General features: G+C 33.3%; 1 protein-coding gene, 1 long non-coding RNA gene and 1 other non-coding gene across 7 annotated transcripts; all 3 read left to right on the forward strand.

The window, feature by feature from the left end:
- The first annotated feature begins 2 nt into the window (after nt 1-2).
- Nucleotides 3-4,819, forward strand: LOC147277180 (4-hydroxy-tetrahydrodipicolinate reductase 2, chloroplastic-like). 5 transcript variants are annotated; one of them, XM_086253231.1, is made up of 9 exons: nt 3-175; nt 1,392-1,619; nt 1,876-2,113; nt 2,250-2,383; nt 2,477-2,551; nt 3,116-3,217; nt 3,857-3,966; nt 4,060-4,147; nt 4,561-4,819. In XM_086253231.1, exons 2-9 carry the CDS (start codon nt 1,416-1,418, stop codon nt 4,627-4,629), a joined length of 1,020 nt encoding a protein of 339 aa, XP_086109357.1. In that variant the 5' UTR covers nt 3-175; nt 1,392-1,415; the 3' UTR covers nt 4,630-4,819. The 5 variants fall into 5 exon arrangements, with proteins under 5 accessions (XP_086109357.1, XP_086109356.1, XP_086109355.1 ...); XM_086253230.1 differs by having other exon boundaries at nt 6-175; nt 1,395-1,619; XM_086253229.1 differs by having other exon boundaries at nt 7-188; nt 1,395-1,619.
- A 1,163-nt stretch (nt 4,820-5,982) lies between these two features.
- LOC147277181 (uncharacterized) lies at nt 5,983-8,008 on the forward strand. The gene is made up of 3 exons (XR_015123987.1): nt 5,983-6,120; nt 6,908-7,036; nt 7,646-8,008. It is a non-coding gene; the product is annotated as an uncharacterized LOC147277181 (long non-coding RNA).
- Nucleotides 6,030-6,132, forward strand: LOC147277182 (U6 spliceosomal RNA). The gene has a single exon (XR_015124117.1). It is a non-coding gene; the product is annotated as a U6 spliceosomal RNA (small nuclear RNA).
- Nucleotides 8,009-12,298: the final 4,290 nt, after the last annotated feature.

Below are 12,298 nucleotides of genomic sequence, written 5' to 3' on the forward strand. Positions count from 1 at the left end.
TTCAAGGAGCAAACTAGTAAAAAAGCCTTTACCACATGACTATACAGTTTATACCCTTTTTTCCTTCACTTTGCGGAGCCGAAGGTGTGCAGTGTGCTACTTTGGTCTTCTCTCCTAAAGACCCACAACTCTCTCTGCGGTCTGGGTTTAAGCACGGAATCAACAAAACTGCTTTGTAAGTGTTTGAGGTACAGAACATTGCCTGAGAACTCATTCCAGTTGAAATTCAAAGTGGTTTGTTATTAAATCTCTTTTTGTGTTGAATTGTTGTCATTAAAGTGGTTTGAAAGAAAAAAAAAAAATCTGACTTCATGTCTGTCTTCAATAAAAGGATGGCTAAGCTGCAATGAGTTTGATAAAGTGATATTAGATGTACTGGTTATTCTTGATACATCGTATCTATTCACTATTTATTTTTGTTTATTTTTTTTTGTTATTTAAGTGGTGTGAAAAATGTGGTAAAAATAGTTGTATTCTTGTTTCTTATTGGTTTCTATGCTTTTTCATTTGTTGGGATTTTGTTTTCCTTTTATAGTTTTTGGCATTTTGTCATGTCCTCTGGTTGTTTGCTAAAAAAATGGAGGACAAAGCAGAGTGAAAATTTTGAGTCGTTCATGCTTTTGTCCAAACCAAGTAAGCCAAGTTCTTGTATCATCTTCAGTACATTGGAGATTTTAATGATCAATCAAGCCAAGTTCTTGTATCATCTCCATTGTAGCTTCATTGATTTGCGGTGCTTACTTATTTTCTGAAATTTTGATGTTGGATACAAAGGTTATGAATTTATTTGCTTCTATTAAACTTCTGACTCTATTTATTCTTATGCAATGGTGATGATGATCGGATCGCACACTCATAGTAAATGAACTCAAAAGGATGAGGCTTCTTATTTCTGATCATTATTGAGATGGTTTGCATATCCATCAAATGTGCATGTGTTTAAGTCATTAGATGATGATGCAGATAGGATGGAATTTGTGATGACACTCGTCAGAGATTAAACTTGTGCTTTGTGCTAGATATCGTAAATTTTATGATGAATTTTGGATTTTAGGTGACATTTTGAATATGATCATGGTCCCCATGGATGTAACTGTGTTGTAACAAACTATTTATGACTTTAACTTGGTGATTTTTTTTTTTCCCGATAAATTTGCTAGCTATTTTTATGTATTGATGTTATTGTTGTGAATGCTGGTGTGTAATTCTTTGGTAGTTGATATGAATATAGATTATCTGATGACAAGTTGTGAAATTGTGGAAAAATTCAATAAAAGCAGATGAGACTGTCAATTTTTCAAAATAGAATGTGAATATTATCTCATAAAGATTTCAAATTTTCCTAATTTTTCAATATTTTTTAATAAAAAACTATTAACTATATTTTTTAGCAGCTCAAACTCCATACAAATACAATGGTGTCCATGCTCAAAGTCCCAGCCAATTGTGTCATTGTTCAGCAACAGAAGCATGCATACTTAGCTGTAACCGGAACCAGTAGATTGGCTGGTACTTGTATCAATCAGAAACAAAGAGTTTCATCATCATCAGCTATGTATATGTCCCCAAAGATGACAATTTCAGCCATAGCCAAGAACAAGATTGACATTCCTATCATGGTAAGGCTAAATGTAGATCTAGCCTAGCATGCATAATATCCTAATTCTTGGTGTTCATAATTTTGTAATTGTTCTTTTAGTAGTGACATTGCTCTCTGCTTTGATAATTTGAATGCCTGTAATGAGCCAATCGAAAATTCAAATATGGATGTATTTCTGTAGGCGTTAAACAGATTGTGAGGCTCCAGGAGACGCCTGATGAAATCATAATAACTAATGAGGATTGCCATAAATTTTTGTTCACTTTGTTGATCAGGTAAGCAGTTGTAGTGGGAAAATGGGGAAGGCTATTATCAAAGCAGCAGATTCTGCAGGACTCAGTGTGGTTCCTGTATCATTTGGCTCTGCTGAGGAATCTGGGCAATCCATCCAAGTGGGCGCAACGGAGATTCTGGTGCATGGTCCTTCCGAAAGAGAACGCACCCTTGCATCCCTTCTCGAGAAATATCCCAAATTGATTGTGGTCGACTTCACTGTGCCTTCTGCAGTAAATGGTATACATAATAGGTTTGGAACTTTATTTTGACATATTGTTGCTTTAAAATTTTACCATTGCTACAAATGGGAAATGGTATATATTGTAGGTGACTTTATCTCTTGATTCTTTTGGAACTTTTTTTTTTCATGCAGATAATGCAGAGCTATACTGCAAAGTTGGAGTGCCCTTTGTGATGGGAACGACTGGTGGAGACAGGCATCGGTTGTATAAGACTGTGGAAGACTCAAAAGTCTATGCAGTAATTTCCCCACAAATGGGAAAACAGGTTATCAGAATTTTGTACCTTAATGGGTTCTAATATTGATTATTACTATGGCACCTTGCCTTCCATATCCTAACAGTCTGTTGGTATGAATAGGTTGTTTCATTTCTTGCAGCCATGGAAATTATGGCTGAACAATTTCCCGGAGCTTTCTCTGGATATTCCCTGCAGGTACTTAACTTTTTCTCTTAATTTATTAAAAATGCAAAACGTAGAATAGGAAATAATGTAACTATTTTAACGAAGTTCATATTTGAGTCTGATATTGATGTTTATTTATCTGGTGTACTTTATTTTTCTTTTTGTTCTAATAAGTTCTCATAACTAGTATTTATCATTATATCCTTCCTATTTACAGAAATGGTTATCTTTTTCTTGAAATGAACTGTTAAAAAAGATAATGATAACTTTCAGATCTCAGTTAAACATTCTTGTTCTTTTGATATCTTCTTACTCCGGGGAATTCTTTTTGTCCATTAGAACTCTAGTAAATATTCATCAATAATGCCCATTTTCATATTGTTGTCCTTAGCAGTACATTATTCTGTTTTTGAGCTTCTGTGTTCTTATCCCATCGGACGAATTGCACAAACTAATCTTGCTAACTCCATACTCTTTTTATTGTTTATGTATCTTTCAAAAAAGTGGAATGTTATAAATTCCAAGGTGCTTGTTTTCTTTTTGTAAAATGTATGGTATTAACTGATGTAGCTGATTTATCTTTTGAAAGTTTAGGTGATAGAATCCCATCAAGCAAGTAAAGTTGACACATCTGGAACTGCTAAGGCTGTTATTTCTTGCTTCCAGAAGTTGGGGGTGTCCTTTGATATGAATCAGGCATGCTTCTTTATCCACTATTGTACATTTCTAGCTTTTTGTACATATCTTCAGAGTTTTAACAACACTTGTTTCTCTCTAAAAACAAAAACAAAAAGATAAAAAAAAATAAATAAAGAACTTGTAGCATCACTTTTCCTTCTTTTCCCCTGCTTTCCTCCTTCCTCTCTTTGTATGTCTATTAGAAGCTATTCTATGGGGCCATTACATGAGTATGTGTGGCAAGGATGGTGCAAATGAAATGTTATTTAGTTGCCTTTCACTATCTCTGGGCATTTATGTATTTTAATCGGTACGAACATGTCAGATACAAGAAATAATAGTTTTGTTTTATTAATTTTAAAAAACTGCTACATGTAGAACCTTAAAACACTATTTTCTGTCAGGATCTAACCTTATTTATAACATCATGGACTGGAAAGAGTCTGGCAGTCAGATACGAACCCTCGTTGCATTTACCTCATCTTGTGATTCTATATTGGAGGAGGTTTAGGGCCTTAAAGTGTCGAGCCTCCCCTTTATTGTATTACTCCACTTTGGCCAGTCAACATTGCATGAAATACCAAACAGACTTGGAGAATTTCATCTGTTCCTTAATCATTTCATTTTTCTTTTTCAATATTTTGACAATTTTATCAGATCCAATTGATCCGGGATCCCCAGCAACAGCTAGAGATGGTTGGAGTTCCAGAGGAGCATTTGTCTGGTCATGCATTTCATATGTATCATCTGACTTCACCTGATCAAACGTAATAAAAAATATCCTCACCTCTCTCTCTCTCTAAATTTGTTTGTTATAAAGTTCTAATCTTGTTACATTGAATTACTTTCACTCTTTGCAGAGTTTCTTTCGAGTTTCAGCATAATGTTTGTGGTAGATCAATATATGCAGAGGGTACAATCGATGCTGCAATTTTCCTTGCTAAGAAGGTGCTGAAGATTTTCCATCCCTCTTTTGCTGACTTCTTGGTTTATTATAGTGCTCCAAGTAATCTTAGGATGATTTATAAAATAAAGTATAGGCCTCGGCGTAATTCAACTTTAATTTCCATATATTAATGTTTACCTTTTGTCTGTAATATGAAATATCACATTGTTCTAGAACAAATATGAATTTTCAGTCTTGTAAAGAAAAAATAATTATCCTTATAATATATTAAGGACAACTTATACTTCTGGAAAGAATAACTGTTAAATTCTTATTCTAAATTTCTAATTATTTTATCTAACTGGATTGCTCAGTTTACAAAGAACATTGTTAAAACACATTCAGTGGTTAGTAATAATACTAGTAAGACTATGCAGTTCTCCACTTTTGGATATAAAATCTTACATTATTGCAGGTTCATTCAGCGGCAGACAAGCGTGTATACAATATGATTGATGTCCTCAAAGAAGGTAACATGCGATGATGGTTGGCTTTGCGCGAAGTCTGTTGTCTGTATTAGAATATCAATTAGGTTAAATTGATTAGGATCCTGGTTGAGTAAGATAGGGGCAGAAATTTGGTAGTAGTAGTAGTTTTGACCTTAATTTTTTTTTCTTTCCCGCTTGTATTTGGGAAAAGTTTGAGAACATGATAATTTTGTAGTTTGGTTTAAAGGAAATTCAATGATATTGTTATTAGAGATGGACTTTACATTGGTATACATGGTAGTGTGCACAGCACAGAGCCAAGCCTACAGGCGTTTTAGTTGGCTGTTAGACAAATGCATGGACTTGAATTTGTGGCAAGCATTCTTGATTTGGTCTGTGAAGCTTGGAAAACGACACTGAAAGGTTTTGAACCTTGTGTGCCAAAGTGAAATTTAGTGTACACTTGAGAGGTGTAAAATGAAATTAACCCACTTAAAAACACCCGTCTGAACTAAATTTAAATTACACTTTTATCTACCCTTTATGTATTGATTTAGAAATTATATATTAAAGCAAAATATTAGAAGTAGGATATAGTACTAATTAAAATATATTCATTTTAGGAACTAAATTTATCCTATAAAATAAGGAAAATGTTGTTTGTCTCAATACTTTTTCCAAACTTTTACTTCTTAATTTACGTGATATCAATTTATTTGATAGGATTTATTATTTTCTTTTATAGTTTTTTATTATTTTTTTTCTAGAGTCCAATGTATAAATATCATGTAAGTTGAGAAAAAATGTTGAGACAAATAGCATCTTCCAAAAGATATATTACAAAAACAAAAAATATTTATGCTAAGATTTATGTATTGAATTACGGTGGGAAAAAAAAAAAGATGGTGGAAGAAAATAGAGAAAAAAAACAATTTTAGTTCATGTGTTTTACCTCGAAAACATATTTGATCCCTATATTCTTAAAAGCTAAAACTTTATATTTGTTCATGTGCTTTATATTATGTGCAATTTTAGAACATTTTGTACTCAACATTAAAACTTTTATCAAATTGAAACTAATGACTTATTTAAACTTGTACCCAAAAAAAGAAAGATTTGTTTAAACTTGCGAATTTACTCAACCTAAAATCATGCATGTAACCTTGAATTTGATTTTCAATCAAATGCAGCTTTAAAACCATAAGGACAAAATCTATTTTTCCAGTAAAATACAAGACTAAAATCCATTTTTTCCCAAGAAAATATAAAGGAAAGAAAAGAGAGACTTGTTTAAAATTTAAGATAAAAATTAAAAATAGCAAGAGACTTTTTGAAACGACATATCATAGGAGCCGTTTTAGATATAAGCGGTAATTCGCTGCTTCAGAAATATCCCACACCGGAAAATAAACTTCTTGCAGGACACTATATATAAAAACCGCTTGCACAATGGCTCGTCCCTTCGGGGACATCCGATAAAATTGGAACGATACAGAGAAGATTAGCATGGCCCCTGCGCAAGGATGACACGCATAAATCGAGAAATGGTCCAAATTTTTTTTTTTCCTTTCGCGCATGAATTTTCAATATTTTTGAATCTGGTTTTGCTTTTTTCTTTGTGAAATTACTCAGTTGGGAGTCAATTCTGTTCAATTTTTCATTATTTGCATGATACCCACAATTTAACTTGCTATATACAGTTCTGGGTCTTGGTTATTTTCTTCTATTCATGGCTAATCAAGCAGCTTAACTCTGTTGGTTCGGTGACTTAGTGCTGGTCTTTGATTATTTGTTATGAAATTTGCATACTAGTACCTCGCACACTAGCTGTTTGATGAAATGTGTCTGAGGATGTATTATCTGCTATCTTTTTTCTTATGCTTATTGGAACTGGGTATGCTTTTAAATTCAGTTAATTCTTGAGGTTCAGAACCATGTTCAGATAACCGTTCTTTTCTTAATGCAACAAGTTTATTAATTTCTAAATCGTTGATTAGTTAGCTCTTGAGACTTAAAAACCATTTCATTCTTGAGATTTACGGTTACCTAGAATTAAGCATGATTGCCAAGAAACTGAGTATTCTTGAGACTGTTAATTGCCTAGTATTACTTTATCGATGATAGAACAAATAAAAATCTTGGATAGACCAAGACTGGTTACTAGATTTTATACAAATGGCTTGATCACTACGTTGTCGTGGATTCCCCTTTGGATTACTATTAGCTTCACTACTTTTGTATTTATGATAATTGATTTTGATGAATTTTAGCTTGGCATTTAGTGAAGCTAATATGCCTCTTTGCTATCTCATCTTTCCATGATTCCCTTTGTAGGATGCCAAACTTGCCAGGGACAAGAGATATGGACTCAAAGTCCAGTAAGCCTTTATGATGACTTTGACAAACTTATCAATATCCCTGATTTTGGGGACTACTCCCTAGACTAATCTTTCCATTTGTGGGGTAAGTTTGTAATCACGCTATGCCGTTCATTCTCTCAATTTGATATTTTTACAGTTGCTTGCATTGCATATTGCCTGCTGATCGATTCAAGTTTTCTTTTTGGAATTAGATATGTTTCTTAATGGTATTTCATAATATTATTCCGTAATAAATTCTGTCTACTTCTATGGCATATTGAGATGTATTTTACTTCATATGAAGAAATTGCAACTAAAGAAAAGAACCCAGGTCCTTTGACTGTTGTTAATTTGACATTTTTCATTTTATTTTAAAATATATTTATAAGATAGTTAACCATTCTATAATTAAGATGTGTTTCTTCTTAATTACCTTCTGTTCTCAAGTCAATCAGCTTCCTTTATCATGTTGTATTTTCAATCTTGATGGGGTTGGTGCGTTGAAATACTGACACTAAGTCACCAAGAATTGGGATCTTCTATTGCCATGGTACCAATTACAATAATTCATTCATCTAATATTCTTCAGTTGGGAATCGTAAAGGGGAATTAAAAAATTGGATTTAGAAAACAAGGCCTTATCATTTCTATGTACTTAGTGATGTATTAGGTGCATCCTAGCATTGTGATCGTATGTTGTTTTTATCTGCAGAAATCATCCTCCAGTTAACAAGAGGATTCAATTTGAGCAATTCGCTGTAGATTCCGTTAAACATGCTTGTGCTGTTTAGAGCTTATTATGTTGCATCATCAGGCACCCAATTGTTAACCAGATTTGAGCAGTATGATCTTAGCATAACTGAATGTCATTACAGAATCTGTTAGCAATTTCTATTTATAAAATTATTGGTGATTCCAGTCTTTACTCCCCATCTAGTATTATTGAAAATGATTGAAATACTGAGGGTATTTATTTTTTGTTTCTTTCTTTATGAACAATCTAGGGTGCCATTATTCAGACCCAAATTTTTTATTTCTATTCCCAACACTTTAATAAAAATATAATTTCCAATTCTATCTTAATGTAAATTGACCTTTAAGGACTTAAACATTTAATTAAAAAAAATAAAATTAACTTGAAACTATACCCAACATCTTTCAGAATGTTCCAACTGTTTAGACTGATAAGTGATAAGTGATAACTGATAAATGCAAACAATATTGCCTTTTTTGTGCATCTGTGATAATTCTGATCTCTGATGGGTATGTTCTAAGGTTGCAACTTGCAAGGGTTATGCCTTTGTAGTTGTGGAATTGGGTATGTATAATCCATGTAATGAATAATCCTTGTAGAGTTCAACATGATGTTGGAAATTTTGTTCGATACAAATGAATGCTACATGAATCAGTCCAATGTAAAATTGAGTTCATGCGGACTCCACGAATACAAAACCAAAGATATAAAATGGTTCACCAAATACCAAATCAGATTTGTCTTAATTAACTCGATTCAACTTTAGCAGAAAAAAAACTTAACAGGATTGAAATTGATATAGAAAGATACAAAGAAATTCAGGCCAAGCAGACACATATATATATAGATCGCGATCTGATCCTCCATTGTTCCTTGTATAGCCTCGGCCTCTCCGCTGCTGCTGCTGCCTTGCTGTTGATGATCACCAGCTGCTGGTCTCTGCTGCTGCTGGCGCCTTGCTGTTGATGATCACCAGCTGCTGGAAAAACGACTGAGTGTGTTCGATCTCCCCTAACTTCACCACTCAAAATGCTCCTCCCTTCTCTGCTCTCATGTTTGTTGTGAGACGACGTCATATGTGCGGGGAATTCCCTTCTCTGCTCTCATAGATGTTGTGAGACATCATATGAGCCGCAAATTTCTGGGACGTGTCTATCCTGCAAATTAGTGTCACACCAATTACAAATTATAATTTGGACAAAGAGCTAAGATACTTCTGTGTGGAGTCAGATTGGGACAAATTTTGGCTTCAATGAAAATGAGAACATTTTCCTACAAATGAGGAGCCACAAACAACATATTTGAAAATAGAAAAATCAAACAACATATTTAAAAATAAGTTGGGCTTGGTAATTGGTTAAGTCGCTTGTTTTGTACGTGGTTTAAATAAGAATAAATACTGTTGAAATAGACCAAAAAAAAAAAAAGCTAAAAAGCCAATTGGTGCACGCATGAATGTGTACCAAGGGGCTAATTTAGGACTTAAAAAAGACCATGAAACAACGTGGTTTTAACCATAGATACAATATCAGTAAAAAAACATATAGAATCCAAACTCGTGAATCTTAGTGATGTGGCATAACTCAAATCATTTTACAACTCGACTGACGTTATATAATCTAATTAGGCTGGTCCGAAAGAAAGTTGTGCTCAAAGAATTAGATTTCACAAATAGATATAGATTTACCATACAAGAAGCAAGAAAACTAAAATTTATCCAACAAAAACAAATAAAGCACACATATATGAGGGGATAATTAAGGAATGACAAGTTATATATATAAAAATATTTGTGAATGTGTGAATAAATTAATTCGGAAAAGATTAACATAATGATGAAACAAGAGGTATATCAATATACCTCTGGTAAATCATTGATCCGATGATTAATTTAGAACAATACGCTTCGCTCTCCAATAGCCTCATCTTCTTCTTCATCCTGGCCTTCTAAGGCCTCAAAAACTCTAACCATTTTTCTTAAGAAAAACAAATCAAATAATCAGAGTAGAAGATACGATCTTTGGTTTGTGTACACCAACTCATTATAATGAGTCCTTTTTATAGATGCGTGAAATGTTTAGAATGACAGTTTTGCTAAAACCATGTGCTTGAATCTGTGGGTTTGAGCGGCAGTTTGCAAAAACTATGGGCTTGAATCTGTGGTTTTGAGCGGCAGTTTTGCAAAAATCATGTGCTTAAATCTGTGGGTTTGAGCGGCAGTTTGCAAAAACTATGGGCTTAAATCTGTGGGTTTGAGCGGCAGTTTTACAAAAACCATGTGCTTAAATCTATGGGTTTGAGCGGCAGTTTGCAAAAACTATGGGCTTGAATCTGTGGGTTTGAGCGGCAGTTTTGTAAAAACCATGTGCTTAAATCTGTGGGTTTGAGCGGCAGTTTGCAAAAATCATGTGCTTGAATCTGTGGTTTTGACTGACGGTTTTGAGAAATAGTGGAGTTGAATATATCTTGCACGGGAAATTTTACGATTTTTTTAAATTTTTCTTTGGACATTCAAATCTTAAATTTTGTTTAATAACAATAATATCCCTGTATAAAATGACTAAAATGTACAAACTTAAAATAATAATACATTTTTAAACAACTTTATTTAAAAATCTTATTTTAGAATACTTTGTAAAATAAAAAGTAAAACGTACAGAAATTGAGAAGAAAAAAGAGAGGAAGATTCTCATCTCTCTCGCTCTCCTCCCTCCTTCCACCCTTGATGACACCCACATTCCGTGCCCTCTCAATAGGTTCCTCCATCTCCTCTTTTTTTCTTTTTTTCCTTGTGTTTAGATTTTTAGTTTTTTGTTTCTTTTTATGTTTTAAAGAAATTGAAAAAATATATATATATATATAATTTTTTGAGGTTAATTTTGGTTTGTTTGAAAAATGAGGCCGGGTCTTGGCCAAAAAAAGAAAAAAGAAAAATGAGGCCGGGTGTTCGAAGAAATTATGAAATTCTAAATTTGATCATTAGTATCTAAATAAATTGGGTTAATTGGGTGTTCAACAACATTATTTGACTTTCCATAAAAGTCTCATATTTTAGCAGTTTGAGGAAAAATGGCTAAAAATCTGAAATGAAGCTTCCATTTCAAGTCTAAATTCAATTATTTATTTAAAAAATTAGAAAAAAAATAGCTAGCCTGTCATCTCTAGTAAGGAATAACCTATATATTGTAATTATTAGTAAGATTGTCTGAAAAAAATAAACTGTCGATACTATTTTTTTTTTAAGGAAAAATCCTACAAAGGATTCACACATATACATTTAATAAATATGTACTAAAATATTTTAAGCAATTTATTTTCAGGTTGCATGGAATGGGTAGTATAAGGATAGACATCCTGGTTCAAATATCAGAAATATGTATGTTGCTAAAATATTTTCATTGTTTGATAAAATATTAGAGATGGGCCGGCCCACCCTAGCTCAAAGGGAGGTTGTACAAGAATTAACGCGGACTATAGAAAAAATTTGGGTTTTTTTCTAAAAACCCATTTAGGAAAATCCAATGATAGGCCGGCCCATCTTCAAAAAAACGGATGATAGGCCAACACTTTTTAATGAAATCACGTGGAAAAAAAAACGTTAGGCACAGAACCCAGTCGGCGTTTATTTTATTTTTTATTTTTTGTCTGCGTTGAAGTATATATTGCCACGGTTCTGCTGTTCGACAATGACAATTACAATTACTATTGAACAATGACGTTAAATGACTGATTAAGTTGATTGGTAATTCATTTACCTACATGCATCAAATGAAATGTGAATGTAAAAATAGGTATCGAAATTTCTGGACTTGATAAGAAAGACAGACTGAATGGAGCTAATTTTAATGGATGGCATGATAAGATACTGTGTCGTTTAGATGAGGCAGCAGTACTCCTGGGAAGTCTAACACACATATATAATGATTCGTGATGTTGAGATTGTAGGTCATGTTGTCACTAATTAATGAGCAACACGTTCATTATATCTCTTAGTGACGTGGTTCATTCAGGGGACGACATGCAATAGCTGTTGTTACATAATAAAAATTTCATGACTTTTTTCACTGATGCAAAGTAGAACCCTTATCCTACATATATTGTCCTTTAACATCGATTCTGAGGTGGAGGTTGTTTAGGGAAAGCTAATATTAACCCAAGGAGCTGTGCTTCTTGGCTTTCAGAGAAGCATAAATTGTTAGGCAGAGGTAAGAAGAAGAAAACATGACTATGATGAGCTACAAAGCTGCAGGTAGCATCTAGGAATAGCTAGATGCTCACACTAGAGAACGCTATAGAGCTGGAGGTGGGCAAGCTACAGAGCTGGAGGTGGAGAATTCTAATAGAATCGTAATTACATTTTCAACCTCTTACTGCACTTGGAATCCAACTTGGCTTCCTCGTCCTTCCCTATAAATAAATGGTGTGCTCTGTTATTTTTTATTCATGAGCTAAAAAGTTTCTTTCATACCAAAAGTGAGGGAAAGGTAACAAAATAAAGGTAGAGTTCTAAAGGAGAGAGGTATTAAGGTTTGAATTTAAGAGCTTTTCTTTGTTCTTTTCAGAAATTCATTCATGTTTTTATTCTGAAATTGTTTTTGGATGTCTAAATCT

Source organism: Dryas octopetala, chromosome 8 (assembly GCF_963921425.1).
Source record: "Dryas octopetala chromosome 8, drDryOcto1.1, whole genome shotgun sequence".
Classification (NCBI taxonomy): Eukaryota; Viridiplantae; Streptophyta; class Magnoliopsida; order Rosales; family Rosaceae; genus Dryas; species Dryas octopetala.